At 46.2% G+C, this 16,389-nt stretch overlaps 3 protein-coding genes across 16 annotated transcripts in view; 1 reads left to right on the top strand and 2 right to left on the bottom strand.

The window, feature by feature from the left end:
* Positions 1 to 164: 164 nt before the first annotated feature.
* Positions 165 to 4,905, top strand: hsf1 (heat shock transcription factor 1). 2 transcript variants are annotated; one of them, XM_057021041.1, is made up of 14 exons: positions 165 to 589; positions 1,107 to 1,215; positions 1,506 to 1,642; positions 1,732 to 1,856; positions 1,927 to 1,993; positions 2,203 to 2,264; positions 2,339 to 2,408; positions 2,529 to 2,638; positions 2,711 to 2,892; positions 2,972 to 3,104; positions 3,263 to 3,368; positions 3,461 to 3,514; positions 3,672 to 3,720; positions 3,850 to 4,905. In XM_057021041.1, exons 1-14 carry the CDS (start codon positions 473 to 475, stop codon positions 4,032 to 4,034), a joined length of 1,506 nt encoding a protein of 501 aa, XP_056877021.1. In that variant the 5' UTR covers positions 165 to 472; the 3' UTR covers positions 4,035 to 4,905. The 2 variants fall into 2 exon arrangements, with proteins under 2 accessions (XP_056877021.1, XP_056877020.1); XM_057021040.1 differs by having other exon boundaries at positions 1,927 to 2,002.
* Positions 4,906 to 5,443: 538 nt separating this feature from the next.
* Positions 5,444 to 14,404, bottom strand: si:ch211-80h18.1 (uncharacterized protein LOC555593 homolog). 4 transcript variants are annotated; one of them, XM_057021056.1, is made up of 27 exons: positions 13,815 to 14,404; positions 13,112 to 13,670; positions 10,765 to 10,829; positions 10,634 to 10,687; positions 10,416 to 10,454; positions 9,913 to 9,981; positions 9,669 to 9,698; positions 9,526 to 9,585; positions 9,422 to 9,451; positions 9,132 to 9,194; positions 8,872 to 8,922; positions 8,680 to 8,772; positions 8,153 to 8,197; positions 8,025 to 8,060; positions 7,841 to 7,951; positions 7,611 to 7,718; positions 7,490 to 7,516; positions 7,258 to 7,296; positions 7,123 to 7,173; positions 6,998 to 7,039; positions 6,899 to 6,925; positions 6,765 to 6,824; positions 6,621 to 6,680; positions 6,518 to 6,547; positions 6,245 to 6,280; positions 6,005 to 6,049; positions 5,444 to 5,803 (listed from the first exon to the last, which is right to left on the bottom strand). In XM_057021056.1, the coding sequence occupies exons 2-27, from the start codon at positions 13,120 to 13,122 to the stop codon at positions 5,769 to 5,771; spliced, it is 1,317 nt and encodes a 438-aa protein (XP_056877036.1). In that variant the 5' UTR covers positions 13,123 to 13,670; positions 13,815 to 14,404; the 3' UTR covers positions 5,444 to 5,768. The 4 variants fall into 4 exon arrangements, with proteins under 4 accessions (XP_056877036.1, XP_056877038.1, XP_056877039.1 ...); XM_057021058.1 differs by having other exon boundaries at positions 8,692 to 8,772; positions 13,815 to 14,403; XM_057021059.1 differs by having other exon boundaries at positions 8,680 to 8,739; positions 13,815 to 14,402.
* A 974-nt stretch (positions 14,405 to 15,378) lies between these two features.
* LOC130518451 (uncharacterized) overlaps positions 15,379 to 16,389 on the bottom strand; it is a 4,226-nt gene continuing 3,215 nt past the window's right edge. For 9 of the 10 annotated variants that reach the window (XM_057021074.1, XM_057021077.1, XM_057021076.1 and 6 more), the window contains 5 exons: positions 16,244 to 16,389; positions 15,952 to 16,153; positions 15,817 to 15,863; positions 15,706 to 15,744; positions 15,379 to 15,617 (listed from right to left, as the gene is read on the bottom strand). The exon at positions 16,244 to 16,389 is cut by the window's right edge. In XM_057021074.1, coding sequence (XP_056877054.1) covers positions 15,820 to 15,863; positions 15,952 to 16,153; positions 16,244 to 16,389 — 392 coding nt within the window. In that variant the 3' untranslated portion in view covers positions 15,379 to 15,617; positions 15,706 to 15,744; positions 15,817 to 15,819. The remainder of the gene's footprint in view (positions 15,618 to 15,705; positions 15,745 to 15,816; positions 15,864 to 15,951; positions 16,154 to 16,243) is intronic. The other variant, XM_057021069.1, reaches the window with a different exon arrangement.

Below are 16,389 nucleotides of genomic sequence, written 5' to 3'. Positions count from 1 at the left end.
TATAAAGATTGAAAATAAAATACTGGCAATGTTTTATAGGAAGAAATGTCGAGTTTTGAGGTCAGTTTAAAAATACAGACGTTAAAAAGTTAGTTATTTAGTTAGTTAGTTAGTGCCGTATATCGTCGGCTGGGCCATTGTGTGCGTCTGCGTGTATGTGTGTGTGGCGTCATCACTTCGCGACAGCCTGTGCGTTACGCAGTTGTTTGTTTTATCGGATTTGTTGGAATTTTCCACTGCGAAGTTTTTAAAATAATAGTGAATTTACTGCCGTAACGAGGAGGTAGTAGATCGATCGAGTCCAGTGGAGAAACTCACATCAGACACCGGTTCGGCTCTGCAGCGTAGTTATTTTTAAGCGAGGAAATAGTCGTGGGGGGATGCTGTTAGCAACGGAGTGACTATTAGCACTCGGTGTTTTTGTTGTGTGCTTTATTAGTTCAATCCACTGCGCCTTTACTTTACCTGGATAATGGAGTATCATGGTGGTGGGGCCGTGCTGAGCGGCAGTAACGTCCCGGCCTTTCTCACCAAACTGTGGACTTTGGTGGAAGACCCGGACACCGACCCGCTGATTTGTTGGAGCAAGGTACACAAGTTAGCATCGTTTAGCCTGGCCTGATACTTGGAAGGCAGGTCTTTTCGTTCACGTCTCTTCGGTCAAGCTTTATTAAAGTTTTATTAAATCCTGATTACTAGGGTGAGCTATTTGTGTGCGTTGCAGCAGCCCAGTCTAATGAAGTGAGGCTTATCTCGTAAACGGCCTATTGTAGCTAATTCTGCTAACGGTCTTCAGAGTTTATCGAGGAGAAAATCAGCTGCTGTTGTCCATCAGTCAGCATGAACAGCTGCTCAAAGATAACTCATTCATCAGGATGGTGGGATAAAATAAATCAGAATTTAAAGGGACTATGTGGGGGTGTACCACGTAAGTTTAAAGATGAAAACATTTAAATGTTTGCACTTTCGTTTAGCATGAAGCACATGTGTTCCCTTTCGGAACAGCTGCTTTACCAGGGGCTTCCAGATCATCCTTTATTAAACTTAACCTTAGCTGGAAATGTGATTTTATTCTGATCTTTTTTTTTCTGTGTCTGTGATCTCAGACTGGAAACAGTTTCCATGTGTTTGACCAAGGTCGCTTCTCTAAAGAGATTCTGCCAAAGTTCTTCAAGCACAACAACATGGCTAGCTTTATTCGACAGCTAAACATGTGTAAGTAGAGCACACACACAAAGTTGAATCAATGTGACCATCACCAGGTCAAAGCGACTGAAGTCAGGATGTTGTTCCAGTTTCCTGTTCTGAAGTAATTTTTTGTCATGTCACTATTTCCGCCCTTCTAATGGTAGGGGTGATGAATGTTGCCTCAAACCCTGTTTTAGCAGAAGTGAAACCACAGTAAGATGTCATGTTTGACCTCGTTGGGACGTTCCGGAGCAGCAGAGAGCATCTGTTAATCTTTTCAGCCGTTTCATGATTTGTAACTGTGAGTGTGTTCTCAGATGGTTTTCGGAAGGTGGTTCATATCGAGCAGGGTGGTTTGGTGAAACCAGAGAGAGATGACACAGAGTTCCAGCATCCCTTCTTCATCAGAGGGCAAGAAAATCTGCTGGAAAATATCAAGCGCAAAGTGACAAATGTATGTACCTGCGATCACCTGCGCACACCTGTCAAGGGTCCATCTGTGGTGGTGTTACCATGGTGATTCTGTGTGTCTCATTGACTCAGGTGTCGGCCATGCGTCAGGAGGAAGTGAAGATGTCTGCAGAGGAAGTTAACAAGCTCCTGAGCGACATCCATGCCATGAAGGGAAAACAGGAGAGCATTGACACTCGGATAATGACCATGAGACAGTACGACCAGAGCCAGAGTTTGTTCAAAGGTCAACCGTTGATGAATTAACGTCACTGTTTTCTGTTTCAGAGAGAATGAAGCTCTGTGGAGGGAAGTGGCCAGTCTCAGACAAAAACATGCTCAGCAGCAAAAAGTGGTCAGAAAGGTCATCAATACCTGAACATTTTGAAACTGTTCCATTCCAACTAGCCTCATCATCTCTTTCCTGCGTCACCACTGGTGATCAGATCGCTTGAGATGGCGCCTGTAGAAACTGTACCGGCATGTTAGCCACTTAGCACGGGTGTTAGCATGTGCGCACACGTGGACCAACGATCACGTTTGTCTCCCTCTGTCTCTCTGCAGTTGATCCAGTTCCTGCTGTCTCTTGTCCAGTCTAACGGGATTCTGGGACTCAAGAGGAAGATGCAAGTTTATGACATGTACTGCAACACATGCTGTCTTACATCCTCCTGAGTTAACTTGTTTCCTCTCTTTACAGTCCGCTGATGCTAAATGACTCCAGCACCACCCACTCTATGCCTAAATACAGTCGCCCCTTCCCGTTGGAGGTAACCTGTCACATGATCGAATATATTGCCAGTGTTGCCACCGTTGGTCTGTTTCTGTCGTTGTTCCTTATTTGTGTTTTTTTTAATGAGTTAATTGGTTGTTTGCTTAACAATCCCCAGTCTCCTCTATTCTCGCCTGACTCCCCTCCTTCTGGTCCAATCATCTCTGACATCACTGAGGTGCACTCGCCCGTGGAGGAGGAGGTGGTGACTGATATGACACATGCAGGGTGAGAACCAAGAGACAGGAAACCACAGTAATGTCAGCCTGGGCTTTTTTATTGACTTATTGCCTCCTGTAGAGATATGCAGACTGTCAACGTGAAGGAGGAGCCGCCCAGTCCTGAAGCTGACGTGTGTCCGGCTCTGGAGGTGGAAGCCTTACCTGTGGATACGCCCTTATCTCCGACCACCTTCATCAACTCCATCCTACAGGATGATATCCCTCTCACCGCCTGCACCTCTGCTGCAAGCCCGACCACAGGTACCCTGACGACAAGCACCCACCAACCGCGGATGCTTCCTGTGTGTTGGTAACCCTGATGTGTCTGATCCCCCTGTAGCCAGTCCCGTTGTTGTCACGAGCACCGCCTCCCCCGGGCTCACCACACCAACTTCACCCAGTGCATCACCTGCTGCCGTTCCCAACTCTGGAGCGTCACCACTCACCTGTCAGACTGTTGCCTGTATCGACAGGTGAGTGTTTCACCGCCGACTGTGTTCTCAGCCGACCTTTACCTCGTGTTAGCGGGTGTTGGATGCCTTTTGTGCGTGCGTACGTGCGCGTGAGGGATAGAGAGAGAGCGAGTGTCTGCGACTCGACCCTGAGATGATGGGTTTTGTGTGTGTTTCAGGTGCGAACTGTCCGACCATGTGGAGAACATTGAAAGCAGCTTAGAAAACCTGCAGAACATGCTGAACACACAGACCTTCACCTTCGATGCCTCCCCTCTCATGGAGGTCAGTGTTTCACACGTGTGTGTGTGTGCGTGTGTGTGCGTGCGTGTGTGTGTGTGCACATTAGTATGTATTGATTTTGTCTGTGCTCTCAGCTTCTCACCACATCTGGGGCATCAGGAGAATTTGACATTGAGAGTTTGAACACGGTGAGTTGCTGCGTATCTAAACGTACGTGAAAGCTTTAAGCACGTTTGGTGCACGTGTGTTCCAGGATTATGGAATCCGGTTTGTGTGCGCATGTCGAGAAGCTTTCACGGTCTCTGTCCGATACATCCTGTCGATAATGTTGTTGTTTTACTGCAGCTGTTGTCTGACGACGTCGCTAAAGGAAGTGATGACAGCGGAAACACAGGTAAACACCAGCAGGTGGCGCCGTCTCTTCCGTCCTCTTTCAACCTTACTGTTACCGTCACTTCCTGCTCCAAAAACAAAATGGTGTCTATGGATTACCGGACTTCCTGTTTCTCTCTGATTGGCCCAGGGAAAGAGCTGGTGCATTACATGGCCACGCCCCTACAGACGCCAGAACTCAACCTCCTGGGGGGGGGCGACGCCGACATGCCCTCCCTGTTGGAGCTGGACGAGGAGCCTTTTTTCACCACTGACCTATCTGAAGACGACCCGACCACCGCCCTGCTGACCTCCCAACCACAATCTGACCTTTGACATTCTCGAGGAGGGCGTGGCCACTGTGAATAATTGATTGTCATAGCGACCAGATCCGAATGCTGATTGGCCACTACAAGACAGCGAAAACCAATTGATCAGCTGTAGATCAATCTGTAGGTTATGTTTTTACGACACAAAGATTATTGATCAATATTAACCAGTGTGTGTGTAATTCTGTCCTGACTGTTTTTTTTTGTTAGCTTTTGTTTAGCCTTCTTTTCTTTTGTGCTTTATTTAAATTGTATGTTTGGTCACAGCTACGCCCGATGAAAACAGTTCCTGGAAGGATGATCATGTGACCCACATGTTCTCCGTGTTCTCTGCATGTTCGCTGGGTTTTTGTGTTCAGTTGTAAAATACAGAGAAGAGAGTATTTTTGGAAATGACTATCGGTAAGCAACAATGGCGATGTTGCCATGGAGACAGAAGAGGCAGCTGGGGATGCAGCACGTCCACCTGTGGACCGTCCACCCATCAGCGTGTCGGCACCATCCTTCTGTCACCATCAGTTGGAGCCAGTACTGAGCAGAACTGCATGGAGCACGTCTGCTGCCCCCTGCTGGTAGAGTGCTCTAACTGCTCACCATCGCTTTGGTTATTTTAGCTAAACTTGGTATAAGTTGTGTTGGTTGTTTTTAATCACGATTTATGACCATGTTTGTTTTTTTCCTTCCTCCCACCTATGTTTAGTTACCTGATAGTGATAACACCTATACCCTTACTACGAGAGGCTTCATTCTTTGAGAAGTTTAATGGTGTTGATGCATTATTCATTTCCTGTGAGCTGACCACTGGTTGGGTGTAACTGAGAAGATTTTTGTCACCTGAATATGACTTCAAGCTTAATAAAAGCTAAATACAAGATGCATTTTGCTGGAGTGGTCCTGATCGCTGCTTCTAACACATTAGCAGATTCTTAAAAATGTTTCCAGAGATTCACAGGCTAAGTCTTTATTTCAAACCCCCAAGCCTGCTGTCCTGCCATTGGCCCATGACTGAACTCCCAAACACGCCTCCTCACTGCGCCGTTGCCTCAAAAGCAGAAAAGCTCTATAGACGTTTTGTTTCATCACAGAATTGCAGCTTTTAACTTCAAATCACAATTTCTATAGTCTGTGTATGAAGATTACATCAGTTTAGCTTCTGAAATTCATAAACCTAAAGGTCTGAAAATTACTTCAGTACCCTGGTTAAGGCCTAATTAAATAAAGATTATATCTGCGTTGCTAGCATTGAATGAACCTCATCTCAATAAAAAGGTCATGGGTTCAGATCCCCTTGAGGCCAGAAGTTTGCATGTCTCAGTAACCAAAGCTGCTGAAGAGTGATGAAAGAGTGATTCCACAAATACACCTGAGGAGGTCAATTCTGAAATTAATCCTAAAAAAAACAAACGCCCACCAGTGTTCTAAAACCTGAGCCTCAGCATCTTTAATGCGCAGCTTTTACCTCAGATTTATGTTGGATGTCCACAACAAAGAAATAGTGATTAAAAAGATACATTTGCAAGTTTAATGTCCAAAGTTAAAAACAGTAAATATTAAAACTGTCATCGCACTTTTGACCTCGCTCAAATGGATTCAGCCGAACTAAAAAACAAAACTCTTAAATAACAGCGCAGCACCTGGGCCCCGCCCCTAGTGGGCGGAGCCTGAGCTGCCAGGCCATGCTGATTGGTTGGTGCACTGGAATCTGTAGCGCAGGAATCGAACTTGCGGCTTGATGTGGAAGTCAGCAGGTATCCTCCAGTTCCACATTTTCTGCACCTGGAACAGAAGAACGAGATGTTGGACCACATGACAGACAGAGATGAGCTGCGTTTCCATGGAAACTGAGGGAAATGAGGCTCCACAGCAATGTTCTTTCATGCGTTGGATAAAATCAGGTTTACAGGTAAACAAGAGGTGGCAAACAAGCTCAGGCCTTCAGCATTCAAACTGGTCTGACTGGTTTGGGGTGGTACGAACCTTCAGGACCCTGACCAGATGGGTTGTACTGGCCAGTGACTGGACCTGCAGGGAACAAGCAGAACCAAGAGGAGAGAAAGAAAGAACCTTCAACACCTGATCCAGAGTCAGTGCCAGGAAACCAAACAAAGGAACGGGTCTAGACAGACTGGAAACTGGGTTTAGAATGGACTGGTCACTGATTTCAGACTGGTTAGGTTTTTTAAAGTGAACTGGTTCAGTTGTTACTGGGAAACTTACCAGCTGTCTGCCTGTGGTCCGTCACAGCTTGATGACCTGAAACACACCAGAAACCAGTAAGAACAATCTGGGATCTGGCTGAGACACCAGTGGGAGGTCACCTGAGCCACAGAGGACCCCACAAACAGTCAAAATAGTCCATGTATTTAGTAACATGATCAAATATCAAATATAAGAGCAGAAACTGAAGGAAAAGATAGAAATAGCGGGGGACCGAGCAAGGCGGCCATTTTGGAAAAGAGTAGAAGAAGAGGGAGGGTAAACCAGACTCACTGTAGTCCAGTGAAGCTCCTGTTGGAGACACTGAAACCAGAACCAGAAATTTCACATCACACTTCAACCGTCCGGCAGCTATTCTGGGGGGGGCGGAGCTTACCTGTGTCTGGCCTTGTGGAATCTGATGCCATGGTAACAAGGTTGGTGTGATAGTAAACACCTGAAGAGAAAATCAGTCAGACAGACAGACAGACAGACAGACAGACAGACAGACAGACAGACAGACAGACAGACAGACAGTTACCTGTCTGTGGCGCATGTGTGAAGCTGTCTCCAGCCACTGTCTTCAGCAGAACAGGTGACTCTGCAGTGTGATCACATGACAGGAAGTGAGTCCACAGAAGTCCAGGCTGTAAACGTGGTGGCAGCAGGTCTCACCTGTGACGTCACGGCCGAGTCCTGAAGCTGGAAGCATCAGAGCAGAAAGTCAGATTGATGCGATCTGTTGCCGTAGCGATCCATCAGTGTCTCTCTCACCTGTGATGTCACCGTGAAGGCGGGTCACCGACTCTGCTCCACCTGATCACAAACATGTTGAAAACACTTCTGAGCTGATCTCAGATCAATAATCGGGGAGTTATTGATGGGCTCTGCGGCCATACCGGTGGGATCGGACGGCAGCTGAGTCTGAAGGTCCAGAACAGAGTCTGTTGCTGCGGAAACAACCGACACACTCAAACTACAGCCTGAAGAAGACTCGAACTAACCTCTGTCACATGACACGTGTGCACCTTTACCTGCCATCGTGTCGGTCAGCAGCGTCTGTCGACTGTTTCCTGTCAGACACAAAATATCCCTTTAATTACATCTCCACCAGCTTCCCAGGGACGTTTGTCATGAAACAGGAAGTACAGTCAGTCTTACTGACACACACTGTAAAAAAAACACGATTTCTGGGAGTAATTCGTGGAGCCAGAGGGGAGGATATAGCATTAGCTTAAAATAAGGCTTTAATGGCGTCCTGCTCACCGTTAGTGTCAACTGAGTCGACTCCATCTGTGGGCAGAACAGACAGTACAACAGACAGTCAGTACACCTGCGTCTATGTAAATCAGTGTGATTTATGTGTTCTCTACACCAATGTCCTGACCTGCAGAGGGGGAGGAGCCTGACACAGCGCTGGCGAGTGATTGCTCAGGTCCAGAGGAACCGTCGGGTCCTGACAGGTGAGCACTGATGTCAGAGTGATGCGTAGAATCTTCATCACAGGGCGTAACCATGGCAACAGAAAGGATATATTCGTGTTTAGACATGTGACCACGCAATGTTTTAAGTCAACTTGTCATCAGACATATGTCAGCATGTCACACTGCCACCCACCTGGTGCCACCTGTCCTGGCTTGTGGGCGGAGTTAGGATGCCCAGGTGAGTCCAGACCAACGCCACTGGCGTCATTTATAGATGGAGCTGCTGACACACCTGAAATAATGGCTGAGATAACAGAGACTTTGATCGCAGGTGATCAATATAGATGTTTAACAGAAGCCTGAAACTATGTTCACACCTGAGGAATCCAGGTAAGTGGATGGAGTCATGTGACCTGCATGAAAAATACACAAAGCACAAATGGATGCAGTGATCAGACCTGACGTCAAGGGAGATCAGGTCCCACCTGTCGTCATGGAAACTTACCCATGAGGCCGAGCAAGAAGTCATGGCTGGAATGGTGGTTGTTTCCTGGTGTTGATGGAGGAAGAAGAGGAGAACGAAGACAGGAAGTTTGCGTTTTAAACAGTGGGTTCTTCTCCAGAGGTTCATGTTTCGGAGTCTTTCTTAGGTCAGCACCCGTGAATATACAGGTGACAAACAGACCAACAGGTATTATTTAACTGTTGGCGACGGACGAATGTGGTGTTTCCATCTGCTAGCCTCACATGCTAACCGCTGCACAGCTAATACATACGGTTCATGTTTAATCTGACAGCGTTAATTAGTGTGATTTAGACCGATTTTCACATGAACTCATTGATGATTGATTTTACTTCGTCTGTATCTGGAGGTTCACCTGCACCTGCGGGAACACACTGATGATGTCATCCAGCTTCCTGGCTACCCAGATCAGCCGGCGCTAATCTACACACCATCATCACGATTCAGCGATCATTAATCATTAATCAATAATTGGGTTCTAGGTGAAGAAGATGGCAGCCAGCCCTCACCTGGACACTCACCTGTAAAATCCAGGTGAGACAACCCAGCACCAATTGAGCTTGGAGCACCTGAGGGGGAAAGAGAGGTAACCACAGGTAACCCTGGACACAGGTGCAAATATTGATTATTGGATATGAAGAAATGGGGAGCAGAGAGGTGAACACACAGGTGAGACAGGTGAGACAGGTGAGACGGCTCACCTGCGTGACTGTCAGCTCCTCCTCCCCCGTTGAGCAGCTTCACTCCGTTACCTGAGACACACAAAGATTAAAAGTGTAAATGCAGATTAGTCGGATCAAAGATCAGCGATTATTATTATTATTATGCTTATAGATTATATTTCATAATCTATAGTGTGCAATTTACTGACCTTACACTTTTTAATTAATTACATTTAATTACATTTTACCACATCATTTGTTCTGGAGCAGTATTTTCTCAGCTAAAACATAAACTTCACCTGCAGGATGAGTCTGAGCAGCAGAAACACCCGAGAGAACATCTGGAGAAGAACCTGAGGAACCTGGAGGAGGAGGAGAACCACCTGGGTACATTTGAACGTCAACAATAATACCCGATGGCTCCATTTTACCCTGTAAAGTGGCAGAAGTGTTTGACCCTCCTTCTGCTAAAGTGAAACACATAAGGAGGAAACATCTTGTTCTTCAAGAGTCGTGTACGGTAACGCGATTTGACCGGCCAATCACAGAGCAGAAGAGATGCTGAGTCATGACACCTGATGTCTGTTACCTGCTGAGTCAGCAGCTCCTGGACCACCTCCTGCACAGACAGTTAATCCACCAGTTAATCCAGCAGAACTCACACGTGTTGATGGTTCCTGTTCTCCGCTCTACCTGCAGAACCTCCAGCTGGTCCTTCGCTCATTCCGCCTCCCAGCTTCGGACCTCCGGAACCTGGAATCCACACCAACCAGACCTTACAGAGCCGTTCTTTTCATGGCTCTTCTGAACAGCCAGAAGATTGTGTCACCACTCACCACTGGAGTCCAGACCGTTGGAGGGGAGACCTGCAGAGGAGACACACCTGAGTCAGACTCTGTGACCTCTGACCTGTGTTTGACTTAGATCTTTGTAGAGCTGAAGGTCTCCTCGCTGCTCTCGGCTCTGGCAGCTCTTTTTCCAGGTCTCAATAACAGCCAGTTAATCTGGATTAAAACCTGAGCCCACATGCGAACAATTAAACTGTTCACGAAGAGCACGACACGATGGAGGGCGACTCACCTGAACCTCTCTCTGCCCCGGCCGCCGCCGCCGCCGCCGCCACGGTGGTCTGCTGCACGCCACCCGTTCCTGTGGGAAGAGGAGGGTGACGGTGAAGAGGATCGGATGTCCGGGATGAATCGAACGTGTGTTTCCAGCAGCTGAAGAAGCCGGAGCAGCAGATCTTCTTACAGGGGTCATCAAGGGTCAGTGATGTTCATTAAGTCGGGTTCGGAGGACCGACGCCGACAAGCACAGCTCGGATTTCAGCCTCCTTTCCTCTTTCATTTGAAAGGTTTCCGATTGTCCATCAGGGTTTTAAGTCCACACGTTTAAGTCCATTTGTTTGTGTTTCTTCCTTATGTAATTTTTTCATGATGTAAACTGATTATAATCAACTATTTGAATATTAATTAGCAAATTTATGGCTAAAAGACCCACAGGAGAGGTTAAATGTGTGATGTGGCAACAGGAAAAAAACATTTATGCAGGTTTATGTTGGAGGTTAAAGGTCAGCGGCTCACCCTCATCAATCTTATCGTGACTCTGGGAGTCATCGTCATCTGAAAGAAGAAAACATTATTGCACTAATTAAAAACACGTTTAATGGTTTATACGCCAGAAAACATTTAATGGATTTATTTCTTTGTTAGTTTTCTTTTTCCATCTCCGAGCAGCTTGTCTGAGCGTTGTTTATCATTGATTATTGGTTATCAGTTGTGTTTTTCTGATTGATAGGTACCCTCCTCCTCTTCGGACAGCTCCTCCTCCACCTCCACCTCCACTTCCTCCTTCTCTGGAACACAAAAAAGGCATCAATGTTAAATCATCAATCAAACTTGTGGAGGAAAATGAGGTCAGATCAATATTCACCTTCCACAGGAGCCATACAAACGGTGGTCGTCAGGAAGGCGACCATGGACACGACCAAAAGGTTCCTGTCATGAACCAGACCAACATAATCAATAAACCAGCACCAATTAAGAGTTCAAACAATTAAAAACTAAAACAGCTAATGCATAATCAATACTGGTCACTTCTGTTTGTCCATAAAGAGCAATTACTGGTCGATATATTTCTGTATGAGCCACTGTTGATCAATACAAGTGATAAAAATCAGCTCTCATCCAGAAACATCAGCAGCTGTGAGCAGATCAATAATCAGTGATACGAGTACTCTGATTGGTCATAAGACCTGTCAATCAAAACGAGCACATGAAGTCCAGCAGCGACAGTAAAGCAGACAGAACTGCAGTAAAGTGTCCTGCAGCAGGGCAGGAATGGAGAGGACACAGCACAGCTCATATATAGTAGTAGTACTACTCACAGCTGTGCAGTATAGCGCATATATAGTAGTAGTACTACTCACAGCTGTGCAGTATAGCTCATATATAGTAGTAGTACTACTCATAGCTGTGCAGTATAGCTCATATATAGTAGTAGTAGTACTCACAGCTGTGCAGCATAGCTCATATATAGTAGTAGTAGTACTCACAGCTGTGCAGTATAGCTCATATATAGTAGTAGTAGTACTCACAGCTGTGCAGCATAGCTCATATATAGTAGTAGTAGTACTCACAGCTGTGCAGCATAGCTCATATATAGTAGTAGTAGTACTCACAGCTGTGCAGTATAGCTCATATATAGTAGTAGTAGTACTCACACAGCTGTGCAGCATAGCTCATATATAGTAGTAGTAGTACTCACAGCTGTGCAGCATAGCTCATATATAGTAGTAGTAGTACTCACAGCTGTGCAGCATAGCTCATATATAGTAGTAGTAGTACTCACAGCTGTGCAGTATAGCTCATATATAGTAGTAGTACTACTCACAGCTGTGCAGCATAGCTCATATATAGTAGTAGTACTACTCACAGCTGTGCAGCATAGCTCATATATAGTAATACTCACAGCTGTGCAGCATAGCTCATATATAGTAGTAGTAGTACTCACAGCTGTACAGCATAGCTCATATATAGTAGTAGTACTACTCACAGCTGTGCAGCATAGCTCATATATAGTAGTAGTAGTACTCACAGCTGTACAGCATAGCTCATATATAGTAGTAGTACTACTCACAGCTGTGCAGCATAGCTCATATACTGTATAGTAGTAGCACTACTCACATCTGTGCAGCGTAGCTCATATATAGTAGTAGTACTACTCACAGCTGTGCAGTATAGCTCATATATAGTAGTAGCACTACTCACAGCTGTGCAGCATAGCTAATATATAGTAGTAGTACTACTCACAGCTGTGCAGCATAGCTCATATATAGTAGTAGTACTACTCACAGCTGTGCAGTATAGCTCATATATAGTAGTAGTACTACTCACAGCTGTGCGGCATAGCTCATATATAGTAGTAGTACTACTCACAGCTGTGCAGTATAGCTCGTATAGTAGTAGTACTACTCACAGCTGTGCGGCATAGCTCATATATAGTAGTAGTACTACTCACAGCTGTGCAGTATAGCTCATATATAGTAGTACTCACAGCTGTGCAGCATAGCTCATATATAGTAGTAGTACTACTCACAGCTGTGCAGCATAGCTCATATATAGTAGTACTCACAGCTGTGCAGTATAGCTCATATATAGTAGTACTCACAGCTGTGCAGTATAGCTCATATATAGTAGTAGTACTACTCACAGCTGTGCAGCGTAGCTCATATATAGTAGTAGTACTACTCACAGCTGTGCAGCATAGCTTATATATAGTAGTAGTCACAGCTGTGCAGCATAGCTCATATATAGTAGTACTCACAGCTGTGCAGTATAGCTCATATATAGTAGTAGTACTACTCACAGCTGTGCAGCATAGCTCATATATAGTAGTAGTACTACTCACAGCTGTGCGGCATAGCTCATATATAGTAGTAGTACTACTCACAGCTGTGCAGCATAGCTCATATATAGTAGTAGTACTACTCACAGCTGTGCGGCATAGCTCATATATAGTAGTAGTACTACTCACAGCTGTGCAGCATAGCTCATATATAGTAGTACTCACAGCTGTGCAGCATAGCTCATATATAGTAGTACTCACAGCTGTGCAGTATAGCTCATATATAGTAGAATAGAGTCGTACTCACAGCTGTGCAGCATAGCTCATATATAGTAGTAGTAGTACTCACAGCTGTGCAGCATAGCTCATATATATAGTAGTACTCACAGCTGTGCAGCATAGCTCATATATAGCAGAATAGAGTCGTACTCACAGTGGCAGCATGTTTTCTGTTCAGCAGAGAGGCAGCAGAAGAGCTGCGGCTCCTCCTTCACTCACAGGTGTTTATACCCACTGTTGGGGGAGGGGCTTCTCCTAATACTGCTCAATGTACCACAAAGATGACCGCAGGTACTTCCTCTGATATAGATTATTCTCTGTGTTGGATGTGGGGTACTTGCAGCCTGATAGCATCTGTGACATGGTCACCCTCGGAACAACTCAGGTTCTGGTCCAGTATGACCCACATCTGGAGGCCCAGGATCATCACAGAGCAGTTCCTGTTCCTCAGTGTTGTTTCAGGTTCAGTTGGTCGGAACGTCAAAGAAAACATCTGTTCAGACTGAAACTGTCTGAAAGCCACCCTGACAATCCTGAAGGGTCGATACAGTCTCCACATGTTCAGACTCAAAACTCCACCTGTTTCCTCTGAGAGGTTCAAAATTCACCTGTTCAAATGGGTCGAATGGGAGGAAAGAAGTTCTGAGCGTTGCTGAGTCTGAAGAACTTGGTCTTCTCACACTTATTGACCTTTTTCCATCTTCAGAACAAACCTAGAGATGAAAATAGTGTGTTGGAGCGTCCACCAGTGTGGAGACCTCAGCACCTGTGGGGTGGCCTCAGAGCTTGTTGAAGGCCTTGTCTGTGCTCAGGTGTGTTTCCAGGTAGAATAGGAGCTTTATTAAAGGGAGACGTACCTGCAGGGGATAAAGTTGCCGACATTCCTCCAACCTGACCCACACCCCCATCCCGTGTTGGACCAGGTCCACCTGAGCCGTGCCGCTTTTGGACCTTCTGACCTTCTGCCTTGTTTTTGTGGAGTTTCCTGCTGCCTGTGGGAACAGGGGAAGAACGTGAGTCTGCAGCAGAACATCCTGAAACCAGAACCAAGCTAGATCCAGTTTAGACTCTGGGAACCGGTCCAGAAGAGGAATTAAGGCCACTCTATGGTATATGGACCGGTCCAGCTCTGTTCTGAGTGACTGCAGCTTGACTAAGACCTTTGAGTGTGAAGTAACGAAGAGCTGTGGGAGAACACGGAACCAGAGGAACGCTGGAGGAACGCTCTGGTACACAATCATTAACCAGCACCAACACAAGAACAGAGCTAAAGAACAGTTTTGGATCTATGGTAATTATGACAGGAACACACCAGCATCCTTTTCCACGGTTTGAATTTAAAGACAGAACCAGCCAAGAAACGAGGTGTTAAATGAGCAACATCTACTAACGGCAGCCATGTTGGATTAGAACTGCACGCTCAGATCCTAACAGGGAAGAATTAACACATGGCAACACCACCATCAAACTGACCCGGAAACACACAGTTTGAGCTTCCCGATTCAGTGTTGCCATGGCAACATGAGGGAGGCGTAAATATTAAAATCTTTAGTTGACATCTTCATTAATTACGAATTATTAAAATATACTTATATACCTGTGTGTGTGTGTGTGGGGGGGGTGTATGGCAGAGAGTGGGAGAGAGGGAGAGAGAGAGAAAGATAGAGAGGGAGGGAGAGAAGGAGAGAGAGAGAGACAGAGAGAGATAGGGAGCGAGAGAGCGAGAGAGAGAGAGAGTGGGACGGCTCACCTTCAGTGGAAACACACCTGCTTAAGTAAAGGTAAATCCTTTCTCACAGATATCCAACTATCAGCTGCTTCCATGTGTAACCTGCTGGAACTGAGTTTTAATTTACACACACACACACACACACACACACACACACCACACACACACACACACACACACACACACACACACTCTTTCACATACAGACACATGAATGGGGGAGTGTAATAACTTCCTGCCTGATAAGGTGTGTTTGTTTCAAAAAGGACTGGTTAATGGGGTTGTGACTTCAATGTTCGTGTGTGTGTGTGTGTGTGTGTGTGTGTGTGTGTGTGTGTGTGTGTGTGTGTGTGTATGTGTGTGAGACTTTTCCGCCTGGCTCTGCAGGTAGGTAAGCTGACTCCTCCCTGGGGATTTTTTCAGTGTTTATTTCTGGTTCAACTAAACCTTCTCTTGTCATCTTCTAACCCTGGTGTTTATGGATGGGGGTGGGGGTGGGGGGGGCTGTATAAGCACCAGCCACCACACTGAGAACGATAATAATGATAGAAGATATATAGATTCTAGTCCTATGGAAGCCCTGTTTAACAAGCCTCACACAGGTCATGTGACCTTGAAGACCGGTGGATACTGGTTTTGTGTAGGTCAGGGGCGTCACAGTCAGATGTGTAAATAAAGACTCAGAGGCTGCATGAGAAAACAATTCAAACTTTATTAGCAGTTCCTCTGTGGACAGACAGCACCGAGCAGATCTCAGGTCAGCTGGTGGCGAACTGAAGGCTGAAGAACAGGCAGACGGAGAGACAGATTGGAAGCAGATGGAAGAGCAAAGCTGTGATTGGTTGATTGAAAAGGAAAGAAGGCACGATGTTGGCGTTCAGCTTGTTGTTGTCATGGTGACCGAGTTCCACAGTGGTGTTGGTGAACTGAACTGATAGAAACATAAAAACTGTTGTATTGTTGTTTCCAGGAGAACAACAACATGGTGATGATGGTGATGGTGATGATGGTGATACTACCTGGAGGAGCAGGGCTTCAACAGAGTCTTTAATTTGGGACTGGAAATAAGAATAAGTCGTAAATAGAGACCAGTAGATTTATACTGGGACTGTAGGTCACATGACCTTTACCCTTCACTCCTTGTTCGCCGGCTGGTCGCTTGAGTCCCCAGGAAATCCTGCAGACACACACACGAGAAGGTTACCTCAATGAACAAACACTGGCGCCGGACTCGGAATGTAAGCTTGGGTATGAGGCCAGGTCACCTTCAGTGGAGTCAGTCGCTCCTGGACTCTGGTCGTCTGGATCTTCATTTTGTGGGCTGTCCTCTATTATCGACTCTTCCTCTTCTGTGTTGTTGGAGTCAGACTGGATGCTGTTCCCATCACTGCCTTCCTCATCTGTGTCCGTGCTTTCTGGGTCGTCAGGGACCTCTTCAGTGATTTCTTCATCGTCTGGCACCTCCTCCTCCCCCTCCTCCTCCTCCTCCCCCTCCTCCCCCTCCTCCAAAGACTTGCTGCTACTGCTGTCATTATCTTTGGGTTCTTCACTCTCTGCCTCCCCCTCCTCCCCCTCCTCCAAAGACTTGCTGCTGCTGCTGTCATTATCTTTGGGTTCTTCGGCCTCTGCCACCTCCTCCTCCACTTCCTCTTCCACCTCCTCCCCCTCCTCCTCCTCTAAAGACTTGGGTTCTTCGGCCTCTG

This window comes from Takifugu flavidus, chromosome 21, assembly GCF_003711565.1.
Source record: "Takifugu flavidus isolate HTHZ2018 chromosome 21, ASM371156v2, whole genome shotgun sequence".
NCBI lineage: Eukaryota > Metazoa > Chordata > Actinopteri > Tetraodontiformes > Tetraodontidae > Takifugu > Takifugu flavidus.
Note: the sequence above shows the minus strand (reverse complement) of the source record. Positions and strands in the feature narration are given on the sequence as shown.

Excerpts from the sequence above, each read along its gene's own strand:
- hsf1 (XM_057021040.1), top strand. The coding sequence starts at position 473 with ATGGAGTATCATGGTGGTGGGGCCGTGCTGAGCGGCAGTAACGTCCCG. Across the intron at positions 1,216-1,505 it reads TATTCGACAGCTAAACATGT|ATGGTTTTCGGAAGGTGGTT; the intron begins GTAAGTAGAGCA and ends GTGTGTTCTCAG. Across the intron at positions 2,893-2,971 it reads TGCTGCAAGCCCGACCACAG|CCAGTCCCGTTGTTGTCACG; the intron begins GTACCCTGACGA and ends ATCCCCCTGTAG.
- si:ch211-80h18.1 (XM_057021056.1), bottom strand. Across the intron at positions 6,681-6,764 it reads CACACATGCGCCACAGACAG|GTGTTTACTATCACACCAAC; the intron begins GTAACTGTCTGT and ends TTTTCTCTTCAG. Across the intron at positions 6,281-6,517 it reads AGGAGCTTCACTGGACTACA|GTCATCAAGCTGTGACGGAC; the intron begins GTGAGTCTGGTT and ends GGTGTGTTTCAG.